The sequence below is a fragment of the Phacochoerus africanus genome, chromosome 2 (assembly GCF_016906955.1).
Source record: "Phacochoerus africanus isolate WHEZ1 chromosome 2, ROS_Pafr_v1, whole genome shotgun sequence".
In the NCBI taxonomy this organism is placed as follows: domain Eukaryota; kingdom Metazoa; phylum Chordata; class Mammalia; order Artiodactyla; family Suidae; genus Phacochoerus; species Phacochoerus africanus.
Genome location: NC_062545.1, coordinates 205500199 through 205522027, shown reverse-complemented (window position 1 = coordinate 205522027; position 21829 = coordinate 205500199). Strand labels below are relative to the sequence as shown.

The 21829-nt window shown below is 36.0% G+C and overlaps 1 protein-coding gene across 3 annotated transcripts in view; it reads left to right on the top strand.

Annotated features, from left to right (window-relative positions):
• Nucleotides 1-21829, top strand: part of DENND4C (DENN domain containing 4C) — a 149947-nt gene that overhangs the window by 107007 nt on the left and 21111 nt on the right. For all 3 annotated transcript variants that reach the window (XM_047767590.1, XM_047767592.1, XM_047767591.1), the window contains 6 exons: nucleotides 3108-3230; nucleotides 4072-4218; nucleotides 6762-7918; nucleotides 16345-16522; nucleotides 17225-17334; nucleotides 17622-17797. In XM_047767590.1, the coding sequence (XP_047623546.1) occupies nucleotides 3108-3230; nucleotides 4072-4218; nucleotides 6762-7918; nucleotides 16345-16522; nucleotides 17225-17334; nucleotides 17622-17797 (1891 nt within the window). The remainder of the gene's footprint in view (nucleotides 1-3107; nucleotides 3231-4071; nucleotides 4219-6761; nucleotides 7919-16344; nucleotides 16523-17224; nucleotides 17335-17621; nucleotides 17798-21829) is intronic.

Below are 21829 nucleotides of genomic sequence, written 5' to 3'. Positions count from 1 at the left end.
GGAATAGTAATATTGATGATGACAGTGATGATGATAAACACTCTCCTTATCCCTTGGGTTTTTTTAACTTGTCTCCTTCAGTGGGAAGAAACTAGTAATTCTGGAAAATTGCATTAAGACTCTAAGAGTTGAGAAAGAAACTTTGGATCCCTTTTCAGCTACATTTCAAATGAGTGAAGCCCTGATACTGAATTTACAGTGATTATGTATCTCTGTGGAGTTTCTGGTGATGTCACCTGATACTTTTGGAGACTTCCAGGCCAGATGCTTAAGTTACTCTTTTCATTAAAGATTATCTTACAGCATCTTTCCACTTGGTACCTGATACTGAGTGGGGCATATCTGGGTTTGATCGGTTTACTCACTTCCCAGTCTAGTGTCCATCATGGCATTGTAATGCTTTACTAGACTTGATGAAGTATAATTAATTCTTTTGTTATATGGCAAACCCAAAGTTTGAATGGCAGTTTAACAAGTGTAGAAAGTGGAAGGCACTACATTTTTTGTAATATGTGCTTTTCATTGACATCCTTCATAACGATCCCCTAGTAACTCAGTCTTAAATGACAGAACATTAAAGCTAAAATAGACTTTTAAGAAAGTATTTTGAAATAATTTTAAACTTACTAAATGTTTCAAGAATAGTGGAAAGAGCTCTTGAATAACTTTTATCTAGATTCACTCAGTTCTAGTTTGACACATTTGCTGTATCACTTTCTTTCTGTGCACATGCACACATTTTTTTCCCTAAATTATGTCCGAACAGGTTGTCTACATCTTTGCCTTTTACCTTTTACTTCAGTGCTATTTGCTCCTACATAACCGCAGTATAGTTTCCAGATTCAGGGAAATGTTGATATGTTACTTTAATGTGTAGTCTATATTCCAGTTTTGTCAACTGTAATGTCCTTTGTGGGACTTTTAACTCTTCCTTCTCTTTAGTCTCCTTTAATCTGGAACAGTTCCTCACCTTTTCTTTGTCATGAAATTTCATGACCTGGACCTTTTTGAAGAATGTCTAGTTATTTTGTGCAGAGCTCCCAAATTTGAGTTTGTCTGATGTTTTCCTGTGATTAGGTTATGCATCTATGGCTGTGCTACAAAAATGATGTTATATCCTTCTGAGATTATCACATCCTAGAGGCACACAATGTCTGTCTGCCCCCATTGGTGTTAATTTCGATCACTTGGTGTCAGTATTTGGCTTCTGTTAGTTACTATTATCCCTCTTGCAGATAATAAGCTATCTATGAGGAGACATCTGAGACTATGCAATAATATCTTCCTTTTAATCACACTTTCTCTTAAATTTAGCATCCATTGATGATTCTCGCCTGGACCAGCCTTTACTACGATGGTTAAAAGGTGGCCATCTTGCCAGCTCTATCTATTCTCCTCTCACATTTGTGAGATGGTATTGTGTTTAATGTTGTTTAGACATGCCCCTGTTATGTTTTTGAACACTTCCTTTCTTGCGTAACAAAATGTCCCTGGCTTATACCTTCCCTGCCTGAGATCTGGAATCAGCCATTTTTTCAAGGATCCCAGATTCCTTCTAATGGGCAGTAGATTTTAGAAACCAAAATCTGGGCTCTGGGAATGCTTACTGCCTCCGGTTGTTTTTGTTTAGACTTTTTTTTAACAGAGCTAAAAAAAAAAAAAAATGTCTATATATTTTAGAAATACTTCTAATTCCAAATCTGCCCCACAGGTTTTTCTTTGCCTTCCTTCATTTCATTTAAAAAAAAAAAAAATCTGTCTTCTGGGAGTTCCCACTGTGGCTCAGTGAGTTACAAACCCAACTAGCATCCATGAGGATGTCGGTTCGATCCTTGGCCTCACTCGGTTAAAGATCCGCCGTTGCCATGAGCTGCCATGAGCTGCGCTGTTGCCAGACGCAGCTTGGATCCCATGTGGCTGTGGCTGTGGCATAGGCCAGTAGCTGCAGCTCCAATTCAGCCCCTAGCCTGGGAGCTTCTATATGCCCAAGATGTGGCCCTAAGGTGTTTAAAAAAAAAAAAAAAGTGTTTGTTTTTTTTTTAAATGTGTTTTCTTCCACAATAAGAATCTTAGCTCCCAACGTCATCACATATACTCATTTGCTCAGTCCCACAGTCCGCATAAAACCATTTCAGAATTGTTACACCCTGTGAGAAACAAACTAAGGAGGAGTTCAAGACTTGACTATTATCCCTCATGTTTAGGGTATATACTCAAAACAATGTGTTAAAAGTTACTTTGGTATGGTCCTAAGGAAAAAAAAAAAAAAAAGGTTACTTGGGGAGTTCCCACTGTGTCACAGTGGGATTCCCCAGAGTCTCTAAAGCATGGGAATGTAGTTCCATCAGGTTTAAACCCCAACCCTGCACTGTGGGTTAAAGATCCAGCTTTGTCCCAGCTGTGGCTTAGATCTGATCTTTGGCCCAGGAACTCCATATTCCTTGGGGCAGCCAAAAATTAAAAATTAAAAAATTATTTGGATTAGTCCTCCCCTGTCCTTTCAGTGTGGTTATGTTATTCATAAACAGTTGGTTCCGTTCATTTCTGCATGCATTCAATTTTAGTTACACCCCACCCCTCAGTTTTATTGATTTAATTTTCTGAATATATGGAAATTAATACATTGCCAAAAATAAAAACAATACAGTAACCATATTTAGAGAAGTTTCCTTTCTCCTTATCCCTTCCATCCTGTTTTTCCCCATTCCTGTTTCATAGTTTTCTAATTTATTCTTCTTTCACTTTCTTTTGCAGAAATAAGCAGATATATGTTTATTTCCACTTCTTTCTTATGCAAATGTTTCATTCTATAGGTGTACTCCAAAAGAAACTTTCAAAACATCTTATCCAAATCTATTAATTTTATAGATGAGGAAATTAAGATTCAGTGCTTCAAAGTGTATAATGGTTTTTAGTCTTTGATTGTTTCTATTTCTGCTCTTCTTTACTTCTTATCATTATTTTAAAATGTTGTGTGTCCTTTGTGAGCTTTCTTCTTTTGCTACAAGTTTAATTGTATATATTGGTGGAATTTTCTTTTGACATTTTATAGCTGGACTATAAACATATAGAAATATTTATATGTCAGCTTTCATTCTTCTTAACAGGTGGTCAGTCTGACCAAGGCTATGGGTCTAAGGATGAACTCATAAAGGATGATGCAGAAATTCATGTGCCTGAAGGACAAGTATCAGGAGACTTGATAACTAAAACAAAAGTGCAAACAGAAGGTTAAGTACTGTTATTTACTTACTAGCTTTACTTAGAAAAATACCTTTAAAGTCTTATTTGATATGTTTGGTAATAATTTCCAGAAATATAGTCTTAGCTTATAAGATATTATGTACTATTTTTATGTGATAGATTTTGGTAGTCCCTTGAATTTTAGAATATAAGAGACCTTTAGAGACTCTGTAGATCAGCCCTCAGTTTTGTAGGAAGCTGCAACCCATCGAGATACTCATGTCAGCGTTAAATAACTACTTTGTGACAGAACCATGACCAAACTTTGAGCCATCAAACTTGTATTCCAGGGCCCCTTTTATTTTAAAATGCTCTTTCTCTAGAAGTCCTTCAAATATCTATGTGGATCTTGTTCATTGGTAGGTTCAAATATAGTCTGTGTTGTTTTTTGTTGTTGTTTTTTAGGGGACTCATTGAGATAGATACGTAGTATTTATTTTCTGGAAGTATGGAGGAATGTTTTGGCTTTATGATATAAAATGCTCTTTCTATCCTCTTAACAAAAGTACACTTTAATGATGTCATTTATCTCTAGAATTATGCAAAAGCAAGTCCCTTTCCTACCTGACAAGTGATGAGGAATGTGACCGAAGGCCAAAGCCTTCATTTATTTGCTTAGAAATGTTCAGGTTAGGATTATGAATGCTAAAATAAAGCATTTATTTCAGTCAATACTGATAACATTTGTGGAATAAATCAGTAATAAAGTAGTCACATATTCATCCTCATCTAGAGAAAAAATATATAAAATATATTTTTAAAATATCTGATTTATGTTTAGTATTGGAAAAAATAGGAATGTTAACATTCAAATATTTTTTTTCCTAGAAGGGTGTGATGTCTCTGCTGTTGTGGTTAAATCTTCACAACCTAGTGCAGAGCCACAGAGTCCAACTGATCCTCCAGCATGGGGCAGCAGTATTGTGAAAGTTCCATCTGGTATATTTGATGTCAAAGGCAGGAAAAATAGCACTGGTGAGTCTTTATGTATTGGTTATTAAATATTTAAAATATACTTCTATAGATAGACACGTGTCTTAATGACTTTAAATTGCTGACTTAATTGTACTGGATATGTTAAAGAACCAGGAGTAAGTTGAATCCTTTTAGAAAAGGTGTGAAGCAGGAATTCCCGTTGTGGCTCAGTGGTTAACAAATTCGACTAGGAACGATGAGTTTGTGGGTTCCATCCCTGGCCTTGCTCAGTGGGTTTAAGGATCCGGCATTGCCGTGAGCTGTGGTTTAGGTTGCAGATGCGACTTGGATCCCACATTGCTGTGGCTCTGGTGTAGGCCAGCGGCTACAGCTCCGATTAGACCCCTAGCCTGGGAACCTCCATATGCTGTGGGAGCAGTTCAAGAAATGGCAAAAAGACAAAAAGACAAAAAAAAAAGAAAGAAAAGATGTGAAACAGAAGTTAAAAATAGTTATTTAAAGAGGTTTCACTTGTAAAAGGAAGGATATTAAGTGTGTTTTGTTGTTACTTGGATACCTTTTCTTACTGTAGTGCCTGCTCCAGGTTCGGTTCTTCTTTCTTATGGTTGACAAGGAGAGGGGACTGTAGGACAGCCCTCCTATACTTATTCGGAATAGAGAGGCAGTGATGTGACCAAATTCCAGAGGGTTTCTGCATGGCAGGGTAATTCCAGTGCCTGAAGGGAAGTGGAAGAAAAAAATTCACATCACTTATGTTCCACACAAAAATAGCAGTGGGTCTTTTAATTTTGGCCCATTTATTATGGATACCCTGAGCCACTTCTTAATTTAAAGATTAAGTATTTTAATGAATAATTCTATTGTGTGATTCCCATGAATTTATTACTTTCGATTATGTTGTAGGCCTCCCAGGTTACCCTTAAGGTATACATCCAAGTATATGATTTTAAAAGACAATGAAATTGGCCTATGTCATTTGCCCTTTGTTAGTAGTAGCTACAGTCACTTCTCTAAAGTCACCTGCCATATCTGTAAGTGTATCTGTTGTATGACCTTATTTGCTCAGCTTTTTAAATCAATGTGGAAAAACTCCTTATTCCTAGAGTCTTTTTCTCTTTGTATTGTCGTGATACCACCTTTAGTTCTTTTGCAGGAGTGTTTTGCTCAAGAGGTGGCGCTAATTGTTTTTAGAAAAAATAATTAATATCTATTTTCTGTATCCCATTTTCCCAGCCTATTGGGGCAGAGTTTTCTTCATTAAACCTTTATAATCATCTCAATAAGATGGACATGGTCTGGGAACTGGTGTTTTTCCTTCCCTTTTTATTGATCTTATTTCCATGTTACATCTTGATATGGGAAGATTTTTTTTTTTACTTTTTGCTTTTTATTTCTTTTCTCTCTTGTCTTTTTAGGGCCACACCCGCGGCATATGGAAGTTCCCAGGCTCAGGGTCACATCAGAGCTACAGCTGCAGCTTACACCACAGCCACAGCAATGGGGAATCTGAGCCGTGACTGTGACCCACATCACAGCTCATGGCAACTCTGGATCCCCGACCCACTGAGCAAGGCCAGGGATTGAATCCGCATCCTCAAGGATACTAGTTGGATTCTTTCCTCTGTGCCACAATGGTAACTCCAGAAGATTTATCTTATTAAGATAGGAGGAGGTGGTAATGAGGCTTTTGCCAATATATCAGTCAATTTTACTTTAAAATTGAACTAAATGTGCCACGAAATTCTTAGAAATAATATGAGAACAAGCAAATTGCAAAGATCTTTTTCTCAAGTATTGGTAAAAGATTTCAAAGCAGCTACAAACTTTAGAGTTACAGAATAGGCTAATTTAATTCCCTTAAAAGCTTTAAAAAATACCTTTAAATGCTTATTTTAATTGGAATTATTATGATTACTAGTAGATAACAATTTGGATTTTTTTTTTTGTCTTTTTTTTCCATTTCTTGGGCTGTTCCTGCAGCATATGGAGGTTCCCAGGCTAGGGGTTGAATCGGAGCTATAGCCGCTGGCCTACACCAGAGTCATGGCAACTCGGGATCCGAGCTGTGTCTTCGGCCTACATCACAGCTCATGGCAACGCCAGATCCTTAACCCACTGAGCGAGGCCAGGGATCGAACCTACAACCTCATAGTTCCTAGTCAGATTCGTTTGCCACTGAGCCATGAGGGAACTCCAACACAGAATATATTTCTTAAATTGAATGTAAAATTCTTAAAATATAAGAAATGTTTATAGATGTATACTTACTGATAAATGTGAGATCTTTTACTGAACAGTGTGGGTATATACTGCATGATCTTTTCTTAAAATGTGTGTGTATGTGCATAGAGGATGAAAGGCAGATGGTACATTAAAATCTCTGAGAGGCAGGGTTGAATGGGAGTTTTTTTGGTTTTGGGTTTTTTTTTTTTTTTTGCACTTTTTCTGTATATCATCTCAACTTTCTGAATATTTTTACTCTGAGTATGTATCACTTTCAAAAATCAGAAAATAAACATTTTTATTAAAGTTACATCAGAAAGTGAAGGTTTATTTTTAATATTGTACGTCCTCTTTTTCAGGTAGTACATCAAATGTATTGTTTTCTACTCAAGATCCAATTGAGGACACAGTCTTTGGTGAAGTTGCTAATCTCAAGAAGAATGGTGAAAGAGGAGAAAAAAGACAAAAACATTTTCCAGAGAGAAGTTGTAGTTTTAGTTCTGAAAGTCGAGCAGGAATGTTGCTTAAGAAGAGCAGTTTGGATTTGAATTCAAGTGAAGTGGCTATCATGATGGGAGCAGATGCCAAGATTCTCACAGCAGCATTGAGGAGTCCTAAGACGTCTCCACTTCATGTTGCAAGAACCCATAGCTTTGAGAGCGTTAGCTGTCATCCAGCTGACACTAGGACTCGTGTATCTGAGAGCACTTGGGATTCTGAGCACAGATCTTTATCCGTGTTAGAGATGCTTGAGGAAAGCCAAGAGTTGCTGGAACCTGTGGTTGATGAAAATGTAGCTAAAACTACTATGACAAAGGATACTTGTGATAGCCTACAACAGGATAGTAATCAGTCCAGAGACTTGAAAGCAGGATCCAAAGATCTAGTAAATAAAAGAGGTAGTTTATATGGTGTTGCTAAAGCTGTTGAGAGGGAAGATGTTGAAACTGGGTTAGATCCTTTGTCGCTTTTAGCCACTGAATGTGTAGGAGAAAAAACTGATTCAGAAGAAAAGTTACTTTCTCCAGTTATTGCACGTAATCTGGCTGATGAAATCGAAAGCTATATGAATCTCAAGAGTCCCCTGGGTAGCAAGTCTTCTAGTATGGAATTACATGGAGAGGGAAACAGAGAGCCTGGCACTACCGCTGCATTTATTCACCCTCTGGAGAGGAGATCAAGCCTACCTTTGGATCATGGTTCATCAGCACAGGAAAGTCCTGAAAGTGAAAAGACCTCCCCTGCAGTGTCTAGGTCTAAAACTTTTACTGGGCGTTTCAAGCAACAAACTCCCTCTCGAGGTCATAAAGGACAATCTACTTTATCAGCGCTGATGCGTTCTTCACCACATGGCTCATTGGGTTCTGTGGTAAATTCTTTGTCAGGGCTAAAGCTGGACAATATCCTCTCAGGGCCCAAGATGGATGTGCTAAAATCTGGTATGAAACAAGCAGCAACAGTAGCCAGTAAGATGTGGGTAGCCGTAGCATCTGCTTATAGCTACTCAGATGATGAGGTAAGAATGTTTTATGTGCGTCATTTATTTGATATTGCAATGTTTGGGGTTTTTTTTTGTTGTTTTTACTTTTTAGGGCCGCATTCATGGCATATGGAAGTTCCCAGGCTAGGGGTCTAATCGGAGCTATAGCTGCCAGCCTACACCACAGCTCACTGCAACGCTGGGTCCTTTACCCACTGAACAAGGCCAGGGATCGAACCTACAACCTCCTGGTTCCTAGTTGGATTCTTTTCCAGTGCACCACAATGGGAACTCCCGGAGTATTTTTATGTATAAAATATCATTTAGAGATTTCTGGAAACTTTTGTTTTTTATATTTCAAGATGTATATCTAATTTCTTTCTTGAAATTACTTGAATATACTTATTTATAAGGAATTAATGAAGGAATAGAATATCAGGACTGCTTTATAATTCCACAGATCAGCTTAAACTAGCACATTGTCTCTTTCTTTGAAATAACTAATGATTAATGTTTGACTTAATAATGCCGTGTTATATTTGCATAACACTTCATTTTTTATGTAACTTTCATTTGTGTTATCTCTTTAATATATATGAAGTCCCCACAACTTAATTGATAAATTTCAAAGTTCATAACAAAAACTGACTTTTTTATTGAAGTACAGTTGATTTACAATACTGTATTCGTTTCAGGTATACAGCGTTGTGATTCAATTTTTGCACATTATATTCCATTATTGATTAAGATAATGAGTATACTTCCCCATGCTAGATAGTAAATTCTTACTGCTTATCTATTTTATATATAGTAGTTTGTGTCCATTAATCCCATACCCATAATTTGTCTCTCTCCACCTCCTCTTTGGTAAAACCATAGACTCTACTTCTGAGTCTGTTTCTGTTTCATATATATATATATTCATTTGTATTTTTTTAGATTCCACATATGAGTGGAGTGGAATCGTAGAGTATCATATAGTGTTTGTCTTTCTCTGTATGACTTTTTCACTAAGCGTAATATTCTCTAGATCTATCCATGTTGCTGCAGATGGCAAAATTTCATTCTTTTTAATGGCTGAGTAATATTCATGTGTGGGTGTATGTCATCTTCTTAATCCATCTGTCTGTTGATGGGCACTTGGGTTGCTTCCATATCTGTGGAATACATGGCTATTACATGTGCATTGCTATGAACAGTGGAGTGCATGTATCTTTTTGAAATAGTGTTTTTGTTTTTTCTGGATATGTGCCCAGGCGTGGAATTGCTAGATCATATGATAACTCTATTTTTAGCTTTTTAAGAAACCTCCATGCTGCTTTTCTGTAGTAGATGTACCAGTTTACTTTTCCAAAAACAGTGTATGGGGGTTCCTTCTTTGCCACATCCTGTACAACATTTGTCATTTGTAGACTTTTTGATGATGGCCATTGTAGCACATATGAAGTGATACCTCATTGTGGTTTTGATTTACATTTCTCCAATAATTAATGGTAATCGGTATCTTTTCATGTTCCTGTTAGCCATCTGTATGTCTTTTTTGGGAAAATACCTATTCAAGTCTTCTGCCCATTTTTCTATTGGATTTAGTTTTACGGTATTAAGTTGTATTAGCTGTTTGTATATTTTGGGTCAATTGCATCATTTGCAAATAATTTCCCCTGCCCATAGCTTGTCTTTTCAATTTGTTGATGGTTTCCTTTGCTATGCAAAATATTATAAGTTTGATTAGGTCCCATTTGTTAATTTTTGCTTTTATTTCTTTGCCTTGGGAAAATGAGCTAAGAAAATATTGCTACAGTTTATGTTAAAGAGTGTTTAACCCAAGTTTTCTTCTAGGAGTTTTATAGTGTCATATCTTATGTTTAGGTCTTTATAAAACATTTTGAGTTTATTTTGTGTATGATGTGATAGAATCTCTAATTCCATTGTTTTACATGTAGCTATCCAGCTTTTCCAGCACCATTTTGTTTTTTCTTTTCCCATTTTAAAAAATTTTATTGAAGTATAGTTGATTTACAAGTTGTGACAATTTCTGCTATACAACAGGGTGATTCAGTTACACATATACATACATCCATTCTTTTTCAGATTCTTTTCCCATATAGATTATCACAGAATATTGATTGGGTAGAGTTCCCTGTGCTGTACAGCAGGTCTCCATTGGCCAGTCATTCAATATACCACAGTGTGCATGTGCCAGTCTCAAATCCCCAGTTCACCTCTACCCCTACCCCACCTATCTCTTTTGGTAACCATAAGTTTGTTTACAAAGTCTATGAGTCTGTTTCTCTTCTGCAATAACAGAATTCTATTGTTTCACATGCAGCTACCCAGCTTTCCCAGCACCACTTGTTGAAGAGACTTCCCCACTGTATATTCTTGCCACCTTTATCATAGATTTTTTTTTTTGTCTTTTTACTATTTTTTTGGTCCACTCCCGTGGCATGTGGAGGTTCCCAGGCTAGGGGTCTAATCGGAGCTGTAGCCGCTGGCCTATGCCAGAGCCACAGCAACGCGGGATCCGAGCCGCGTCTGCAACTTACACCACAGCTCACGGCAACGCCGGATCCTTAACCCACTGAGCAGAGGCAGGGATCGAACCCGCAACCTCACGGTTCCTAGTCGGATTCGTTAACCACTGCGCCACGATGGGAACTCCCTTTATCATAGATTAATTGGCTTGTCAGTGCATTGGTTTATTTCTGGGTTCCCTACTCAGTTCCACTGATCTTTGTATCTGTTTTGAGGCCAGTACCATGATGTTTTGATTATTGGAGCTTTGAGGTTTGGTCTGAAGTCTAGGATGTTTATACCTCCCATTTTTTCTTTTTTCTCAGGATTACTTTGGGAATTCTGGGCCTTTTTATGATTCCATATAGATTTTAGGATTATTGGATCTATCTCTGTGAAAAATTTCATTGGTGTTTTGATAGGGGTTGCAATCCGTAGATTGCTTTGGGTAGTACGTCCATTTTGTTTGTTTGTGTCTGTTTTTTGTTTTTTAGGGGTGTACCCATGGCATATGGAGGTTCCCAGGCTAGGAATCTAATCAGAGCTATAGCTGCCAGCCTACGCCACAGCCACAGCAATACAGGATCCAAGCCACATCTACCACCTATACCACAGCTCATAGCAAAGCCAGATCCTTAACCCACTGAGTGAGGCCAGGGATTGATCCTGAATCCTCTTGGATTCTAGTTGGGTTCATTACTGCTGAGCCAACTCCTGGATGCAGTTTGAAATGGGATTGTTTTTTTAACTTTCTGGTATTTCATTATTAGTGTATAGAAATGCAACTGATTTCTATATATTAATCTTATATCTTGCAACCTTGCTGAATTCACTTATTCTAAAAGTTTTAGAATAAGGGCTTTATGGAGTTCTCTACATAGAGTATCATGTCATCTGTAGATAGTGACAGTTTTACCTCCTCCCTTCCAATTGGATACCTTTTTCCCTCCTTTTTCTTGCATGATTACTGTGGCTATGACTTCCAATACTATGTTAAATAGGAGTGGAAAGAGTGGACATCCTTGTCTTGTTCCTTAATTTAACAGAAAGGCTTTCACCTTTTCATCATGGAGTATTATGTTGGCTGTGGGTTTGTCATAAATGGCCTTTACTATGTCGAGATGTGTTTCTGTTATACCCACTTTGATGAGGTTTTTTTATGATGAATGGATGTTGAATTTTTTAAGATGTATTTTTACTTTTATTTTTTAATTACTCAATAAATTTTATTACATTTATAGTTGTACAGTAATCATCACAACCAAATTTTATAGCATTTCCATCCCAAACCCTCAGTGCATTCCCCCACCCCCTGAATGGATGTTGAATTTTGTCAGATATTTCTTCAGTGTCTACTGAGATGATCATTTGGCTTTTGTTTTTCCTTTTGTGGTGTGTCACATTGATGGGATTTGTGTATATTGAACTATCCTTATGACCCTGAAATAAGTCAAGCTTGATCATGGTGTATGATCCTTTATATATACTGTTGGATTTGGTTTGCTAATGTTTTTTGGTTTTTGTTTTTTTGTTTTTTTGTTTTTTGTTTTTTTTTGTGTTTTTTTTTTTTGCTTTTTAGGGGCGCACCCACAGCATATGGAGGTTCCCAGGCTAGGGGTCTAATCAGAGCTGTAGCTGCTGGCCTGTACCACAGCTGCAGCAACAAGGGATCCGAGCTGCATCTGCAACCTACACTGCAGCTCACGGCAATACCGGATCCTTAACCCACTGAGTGATGCCAGAGATCGAACCCGAAACCTCATGGTTCCTAGTCCGATTCATTTCCACTGCACCATGACGGGAACTGCTGGTTTGCTAATATTTTGATGAGGGTTTTTGCATCTATACTCATTAAAGATATTGGCCTGTACTTTTTTTATAGAGTCTTTGTCTGGTTTTGGCACTAGAGTAATGGTGGTCTTGTAGAATGAATTTGGGAGTTCTCTCTCCTCAGAATAGTTTGAGAAGTATAGGTATAAGTTCTTTCTATGTTTGGTAGAATTCCCCAGTGAAGTCATCTGGTCCTCAATTTTTGTTTTCAGTTAGTCTGTTTTTGGGTTTTTTTTTTTTTAAATTGTTACCAATTTTATTTCGTTTTTACTAAGTCTGTTAAAATTGTCTGTTTCTTCTTGACTCAGTCTTGGTAGTGGTATGTTTCTAGAAGTTCGTCTCCTTTAGATTGTCCAGTGTGTTGGCATAAAAATGTCCTTCATATTCTTTTATGATTTGTTTGTATTTCTGTGTAGTTATTGCTATTTCTCCTCTTTCATTTCTTATTTTGTTTATTTGGGTTCTTACTCTCTTTTTTTCTTGGTAAGCGTGGCAAGAGGACATCAGTTTTGTTTTATCTTTTCAAATATCAGCTCTTGGTTTCTTTATCTTTTCTTTCTGTCTTTTTAATCTCTATTTTATTTATTTCCTCTCTGATCTGTAGTATTTCCTTTCCTCTGCTGACATTGGGCTTTGCCTGTTCTTTTTCTAATTCTTTGAGGTGGTAGGTGAGGTTGAGATTTTTGTTTCTTGAAGAAGGCCTATATTGCTGTCATTTTCCCTCTTAGTATTGCTTTTGCTAGGTCCCATAGATTTTATTTTGGCCATGTGTGTGGCATGCAGAAGTTCTCAGGCCAGGTGTGGAACCTTCACCTCAGCAGTCACAATGCCATATCCTCAATGCACTGAGCCACCAAGGAACTCCCCATAGATTTTATAAAGTTACGTTTTCATTTTCATTTGTCTCAAAGTGTTTTCTGATTTATTTTTATCATTGACCCATTGGTTTTTTTAGTAGCATGTTGTTTAGTCTCCACATGTTTGTTCTTTTTCCATTTTTCTTTCTGTAGTTGATTTCTAGTTTTATACCGTTGTAAGAAAAGATGCTTGGTATGATTTCTCCTCTTAAATTTGTTGAGACTTGTTTGTGACTTAGTATGTGGTCTGTCCTGGAGAACCTTCCACGTGCACTTGAAAAGAATGTGTATTTTCTTGGTTTTGGATATCCTTTAGGTATGAATTAAGTCCGTCTGGTCTGTTGTGTCATTTAGGACTTCTGTTGCCTTATTGATTTTTTTGTCTGGATGATCCGTTCATTGATGTGAGTGGGGTCTTAAAGTTTCCTACTGTTAGTATCAGTTTCTCCTTTTGTATCTGTTAGTAGTATTTGTTTTATTTATGTGCTCTCGTATTGGATGCATTTGTTAAAGAGTGTGTAATATCTTCTTCCTATATTGATCCCTTTATCATTATATAATGCCTTCTTGTCTTTTCTATAGCCTTTGAAAAACTGCCAGTTCTTTTAAAAATCTTCATAAAGAAAATTAATTGTTAGATATTTTTATGAAAATAGGAATTGGGAAATTTTGCTTATTTGTTTTATAGAAGTGTAATTCAAACTTAACCTTTGTGTTCAAAGAATTATATAGTACTTGGATACTTTAGTAGAAAATAAAGACATCTGTAATTGTTCACTATTATTATAACACTATGTTCTAGGTACTGTCATAAGCTATATGTCTATTCTGATATATGAATATGTATGTATACAGATATATTTATTCAATTTTCATAAAAACCCTGTAAATTTCTACTATTTCTATCCCATTTTATAGATGAAGTATCTTGAGATTTAGAGAGATTAGCTTCTCCAAGTCACACAATTAGCAAGTGACTGAACTAGAACTTGAAGTTTGGGACTCTAGGGTCTATGCTCTCTTCTTAACCACTATAGTAACAAAGAAGGGAGCAAGGTCTTAGAAGAGGTTCCAGTGGGGGTCTGTCCACAAAGGGCAAAGCAGGTGATATCTAAGTTGAGTTTTTATGGATAAGTTTGAAATTTGGGGTTAGTCATAGTGATAAAGCAGAACTTGTATCTGAAAGAATAATGTGAAAAAGGATGGAGGCTTAAAAATATTATGCATCTTCAAGATAGTATAATCAGTTTCAGAGTGCTAAAGTTCTAAGTAGGAACTGGAGACCCAGGAAATGAAATTGAACAAATAAGAGTTTGTATACCATGCAAAGGAAAACTACATAGACAAACTATTATTTGAATTGAGTACAATATTGAGTATTATAAGACAAATAGTAATAAAATTTAAATACAAATTTTGTTTTTAAAGAACTTACAGGGTCAGTTCATGAAAGACAAAAGTAAAATAGGTTCAAAAGCATCTTAACCTGGTATTATGTTAAACAAAAAAACACAAAAAAAACAGTGAGCCATTTCATTTTTGAAATTATATCTAACAGTGTGGTGTTTTTTGTTTTTATGGGTTTTTTTTTTTTTTTTTGCTGTTGTTTAAAAGCTTTTTACATGGTAATTTGGACTTGCAATATATTATTCTGAATTCCACTGGTTGCTGATCTTTATCTTTTCATCACTATAGCCCTAGTACCATTGCCTGCAAATGCAAATAGGATATGACCTAATAAGTATTTTCAAATGAATGAATAAAAAGTTTATAAAATGTTTATAACTTTTATGCAGAGGAAATGATGTGGGATAAGTATAAAAATAGCTCAAGGGAATTCATCAGTGTAACTCATAAAAAATTTACAGGATTCTGAATGTTTAAGCAGCGGAGGAATTACTAAATACTAGTATATTAGATGAGGTTGCAGTGGTTTAAATAATGTAGAAGATTTAATGACAAAATAAATTACATTAGTAAATAGGTTAAAAAATCCTATTTTATTAAAATGTCTTATGGATGCATATTTTTAAATAACTAGAAAGATATACAAGATTTTTACTATACTCTATGGATATTGGTGTTATAAGTGATATTTCCTGTTTTGCACTTCTATTTAAATTTTTTTTAATGGCTGCACCCATGGCATATGGAAGTTCCCAGGCCATGGATTGAATCTGAGCCTCAGCTGAGACCTACATTGGGGCTCAAACCCATGCCTTCATAGCAACCTGTGCTGCTGCAGTAGGATTCTTAACCTATTTCACCACAGTGGGAACTCTGCATATCTATTTAATTTTTTTAAATGACTTGACATGGTTTTTTAGTATGGAAGACACAAGCCTTTCTATTTATTTATTTATTTTTGCTTTTTAGAGCCACACCTGTGGGATATGGAAGTTCCCAGGCCAGGGGTCCAGTCGGAGCTGCAGCTGCTGGCCTGTGCCACAGCCACAGCAACCCAGGATCTGAGCCATATCTGCGACCTACACCACAGCTCACAGCAACACTGGATACTTAACCCACTGAGCAAGGCCAAGGATCAAACCCACATCCTCATGAATACTAGTCAGATTCATTACCCACTGAGCCACAACGGGAACTCCTAAGCCTTTCTCTCTTAAAGCAAAAATCTAAAAAGAAAATTGCTTATTGAAATGTTTTCTATCTAAAGCACCAATGGTCACTCATAGTTGTAAGAACTACAGTGTTCAGAACTTTGTTCATGTTTTGGTCTTTTAATAGTGAAGGTTGTTATCCTGAATAATCATATTGCCAGCTAAAATTCTCACAAAACCTTATTTTAATGTACTCATATTATTCACATTTTTCAAGTAATAAAAGACAGGGAAGTTAAGTAATTTCTGCAAGGTCATATACCTAATATGTGGTGCCAGAGACCAAGCCACAACCTGGCTCTTAAGCCCTTACTCTACTTGTCCTGGGGCCCCTGAGTCCAACAGATGTAGAGAGCTCCTCAAGTTCCTTCACTTTATGATTTTGAATATTGGAATAATCACCGTACTCCTAATGTATGTAGGGGCACAGCATAATGTTAAAGCATAGATCACTGTTTAAATGTCTTTATTAGAGTATGGATGAGAAATTCTGATAATAGAAGAGTCTATGGTTTTGAAAAATATGGGGATGATGATTTAAGGATTGTAAATGAGTTTTAATTCTGAAAAGGGTAGAGTAGTTATATTCTCATTGGAGAAAGTATTATTAATGTATCTGGGATTTTATTCTTTTCAATTAAAGGAGGAAACAAAAAGAGATTATAGCTTCCCAGCTGGCCTTGAAGACCATATTTTGGGGGAGAACATATCACCTAACACGAGTATATCAGGGTTGGTCCCTAGTGAACTTACCCAGAGCAACACAAGCCTTGGTAGTAGCAGCAGCAGTGGAGATGTAGGAAAACTTCATTACTCACCAGGTAAGAGAAAGGATTGTCCTCTCTTCTAATTTACATGCCCATACTTTTTCCTCTTTGTACCACACACACAATAAGCCAGCCCCGTTTGTTGAGATGATCTGATAGATTTTTAATATAGCCACACCATACTATCATTGTTATTTTATATGATCTGCAAGTACTGTAGTCACCTACTGAATTTATTTTGAGTTGTGTATGTTTTTAGATTATATCATTAGTTCTCAAACTTTAGTGTTTTTCTGAATCACTCAGGGAATTTGTTTAAAAGTATGTACGAATATCCAAACCCTAGGCTAAAACTTTTGAGACTGAATCTGTGGGACGGGACCTTAGGAAAGTATATTTTTGACCAGTTCTCTGGGTGAATCAGATGATCTTTTCCAGAGTTTGAGAATTCCTGTATCACTGAAATTTCCCAGTTCTATATTATTTTTTTAATTGTAGTTTTATTCATTTTCTCCAATGTTCTATTAAAAATTTCAAATGCCCTAAAAAGTTGAAAGAATCATAGTAAACAATCACATTCTCCTCTTAGATTTAGTTAACTATTGTTAACTTTCTCTGTGAATACATCAGTACATTTTGATACTAAACCATTTGAAAATAAATGCAAATTTCATGGTATTTCTCCCTAAATCATGCAATTCCTAAGAATAAGAACATTTTCATTTGTAATGTGTAATGATGTTTACTTCCCTCTAGGTGAACTTCCATTTCCAAGAGGCATAAAAGGGCAGGACTTTGAAAAGTCAGATCATGGTTCTTCTCAAAATACCAGCATGTCTAGCATCTATCAGAATTGTGCAATAGAGGTAAAAGTTCTGTATTCTGCCTATGATAAAGAGGCATGTTTCAGAATGCATTTAACAGAATTCTATATCTTTATGAACAGGATTATAAAATAAGTCATTTTGTTGAATTTGCTTGATGTCTTATGTAAGCAAGGCAGTCATCTCTTAGTTTCACCTGTAAACTACTTGGAACTGTGATTATTTCCAAATTTGATCAACGCAATAAATAAAATTCTTTGAAGAGGATGGCCTATTAAGACTGATTTTCACTGGGGAAGTTCTCAATGTGTGTGCTTTTCTGCTCCTAGGTTTTGATGTCAAGTTGTTCACAGTGCAGAGCTTGTGGAGCTCTGGTTTATGATGAAGAAATTATGGCCGGATGGACAGCAGATGATTCAAATTTGAATACCACCTGTCCCTTCTGTAAAAGCAACTTCTTGCCTCTCCTCAATATAGAATTTAAAGACTTGAGAGGCTCTGCAAGGTTAGTATTGTAAAAAACTCCTTTAAGAAGTGAGTGCCCCCAAAAAAGGCATGACTCCTGGGGGAAGAGTGAAATAGTTACAGTATGCTCCAGGTGTTCTTTCCTCGCCCTCCTTCACTTTCAGTAGTTAAGTAGAAAAATACTCAATAAGAGACTGCATTTCCACTTTATTTAACAAATGATTATCATAGTAGTTAATTCTAGGAGCTGAACTTTATAGATTATATAATTATTATAGATAATTCTAAACTTTAATGTTAGCCATTATTTTAATCTTTCTGGCTCAGTGACCTTAATTATGTGTTCTGGAAGCTCCCCAACCCCCTAAAAAAAGGTGGAGGGAGCTTCAACTCTTCTCTTAACTTCTTGCCCCTTTGTGGTGGTGCTAGGTACTGTGAAATGGCCAAATTCAAGGCCTTAGAAAGGAGATAAGCTGATCTGTAATAGTAAGTAATTGAGAGTTTAGTAACTATATGCTGACTTTAGTACTAATGCTTAATAGCCTATTCCTTTTATGGAAAAACAAACTTCATATTATTGTCTACCTTCATCTGCTTTTAAAAAATCTCCAATTGCAGAAGTGTTTCCTCCTTATTTTTCCTTTTAACTTCAGCGAGGAGCTGAGTGAAATCAGACTCTAGTTCCTGATGCACTGTCATCATTGGTTTGTGCAAGAGCCCTCTTTTATTATCTACCTTCCCTCGCCATTCCCATTCTCATTTTTTTTACCCAACAACAGCATTGACTCTGCTGTGTGTGATATATCCTTGAATGTTTATCCTAATAATGATTATGTATTTCTAACTTAGATGATTAGAATAATGCTGTAAATCTCAATTTATATCTTTTTATCATTCAGTTTAAAATCTGGGATGCTATATGTACATCTAGTTTATTCCCTTTCTCCTACAGGAAGTTGATATCTCATTTAATTACCCACGTCCTAGTGTTAGATACTTCAGTTGCTTCTAGTTCTCTTTTACTACAAACATCACTGTACTGTTGCAGTGCACTGCAAAATATGTCTCCTTCTGAACTTATGAAGTAATTTCTCTCAGAATAATAGTCTTAGGCATGAGATCATTGGCTCATTTTCATACATGATTTCATATGGCTCCCATATGGTTCCCATATGGCTACACTTCTGGAGATATTGCCCAAGAATTCTTGTTTCTGTACATCTTTACCATCATTTGGTATTATCACTCTTCTAATTTTGCATTCTAATGATATAAAGTACTATCTCATTTTGGTTTCACTGTCTCTGAATATTACTGAGTTTGGGTATCTCTTCACATACATATTAGTTATGCCAGCATTTTCTGTGAATTGCTTGTTTATATCTTTTGCCAATTCTTAAAACATTTATTTTAATATTTTTTATTGAGGTAACTTTGGTTTATAACATTTGTAAATTTCATGTGTACAACATTATATTTCTACTTCTGTATATGCATTACAGTATGCTTAACATTGAAAATTTACTTTCCATTTGTTACCATATAGTTGACCTTTATACCTATTTCATCCTCCCTACACTCCACCTCTGGTGAGCACTGCTCTGTTGTTTGTGTCTACATGTTTGTTTTCCTTTGGTTTGTTCATTTATTTGGGGCTTTTTAAAAATCCTACCTATGAATGAAATCATATAGTATTTGTCTTTCTTCATCTGATTTATTCACTTAGCATTATACCCTCAAGGTCCATCCACGTTGTTACAAGTAGAAAAATTTCATTTTTTTAATGGCTAAGTAGTGTTCCATTGTGTGTATATACCACAGATTCTTTGTTCATCTGTTAATGGGCATCTAAGTTGTTTACATGTCTTTGTGATTGTAAGTAATGCTACAGTGAACAGATGTGGTGCATGTGTATTTTTGAAATGATGTTTTCATATTCTTAAGATAAATACCCAGCAATGGGCTGGACCATGTGGTAGTCCTCTTTTTCTTAATTTTTTGAGGAATCTTCATAGTATTTTGCATAGGGGCTGTACCACCAACAGTGTATGAGGGTTCCTTTTTCTCCACATCCTCACCAACACTTGTTATTTCTTGCCTTTTTGATAACAGCCATTCTAACAGGAATGAGTTATTGTTTTATTGTGGTTTTAATTAGCATTTCCTGATGATTAATGATGTTGAGCATCTTTTATGTACTTGTTGGCCATCTGGATGTCTCCTTTAGAACAACACCTATTCAGTTCCTCTGCCTATTTTTTAATTAGGTTGTTTGCTTATTTTTTTATATTGAATTGTATTAGTTATTTGTATAATTAATGTTAACCCCTATCAGATAATGTTGTTTGCAAATATCATCTCTCATTCAGTATGTGGTTGTTTTGTTTTGCTAATGGTTTCCTTTGCTGCGCAGAAACCTTTGAATATGATGCAGTCCCATTTGTTTATTTTTGTTGCCCTTGCCTGATGAGACTTTTTAAAAAGATATTTCTAAGTCTCACATCAAAGATTGTACTGTTCATGTTTTCTTTTAGGAGTTTTATGGTGTCATGTCTTATATTCAAGTCTTCAATTCATTTTGAGTTGATTTCTGTGTGTGGTGTGAGATAGTTGTCAACTCTCATATTTTTGCATATGGCTGTCCAGTTTTCCCAGCACTATTTAACAAAGACACTTATTCTTTCTCCATTGTATGTTTTTTGCTCTGTTGTTGTAAATTAACTGCCCATGTATGCAGGGATTCACTTCTGGATTGTCAGTTCTGTTCCATTGATCTGTGTATCTGTTTTTCTGCCAAACCAGGTTGTTTTGATTACTGTGGCTTAAAAATATATAATACAGTTTGAATTCAAGGAGTGTGATATCTCTAGCTTTGTTATTTTTTCTCAAGATTACTTTGATTCATCAGGGTCTTTTGTGGTTCCAAATAAACACTAGAATTTTTAACTTACATAATTAGAGTAATGCTGTAAATCTCAATTTATTTCTTTTTATTACTCAGTTTTAAGTTTTTTGTTCTATTTGTGTGAAAAATATTCTTGGGATTTTGATAGGGATTGTACTGAATCTGTAGGTTGCTTTAGGTAATATTTAAAAAGTTAGGTAATCAACAAATATAAACTTTTTAACAATGTTAATTCCTCCAATCCATGATGGAATATCTTTCCATTTATTTGTGTCTTTGGTATCTTTCAACAGTGCCTTATAGTTTTCAGTATACGTGTCTTTCAACTCCTTGCTTAAATTTATTCCATTTATTTTCTTCTTTTTGTGGTAATTGTAAATGGGATTGTTTTCTTTATTCCCTTTTCTGCTCATTGTCAGTGTATAGAAATACAGTAGTTCTTTGTTGGCTTTGTACTCTGCAACTTTAATGTATTTGTTTATTACTTCTAATAGTTTTGGTGGATCTTTAGAGTTTTCTATATATAAAATCATGTCATCTGCACACTGTGAGTTTTGCTTTTCCTTTCCAATTTGGATGCCTTTTATTTCTTTTTCGTTAACATATCACATTGATTGATTTCCAGGTATTGAACCATCCTTGCATTCCAGGGACAATCAATTGATCATATTATGTGGATCCTTTTAATGTATGGTTGGATTTGGTTTGCTAGTATTTTGTTGAGGATTTTTGCATCTATGTAATATCAGAGATATTTACTTGTAGTATTCTTTTTTTTTTTTTTTTTTTGGTCTTTTGTCTTTTTTGTTGTTGCTCTTGTTGTCGCTATTTCTTGGGCCGCTCCCGCGGCATATGGAGGTTCCCAGGCTAGGGGTCGAATCGGAGCTGTAGCCACCGGCCTATGCCAGAGCCACAGCAACGCGGGATCCGAGCCATGTTTGTGACCTACACCACAGCTCACGGCAACGCCGGATCATTAACCCACTGAGCAAGGGCAGGGACCGAACCCGCAACCTCATGGTTCTTGGATTCGTTAACCACTGCGCCACGACGGGAACTCCTACTTGTAGTATTCTTACTTTGTGTGGTCTTTATCTGGTTTTGCTGTCTGGGTGATGTTGGCCTTGCAAAATGAGTTAGGCAGTGTTTCCTCCTCTTCACTTTTTT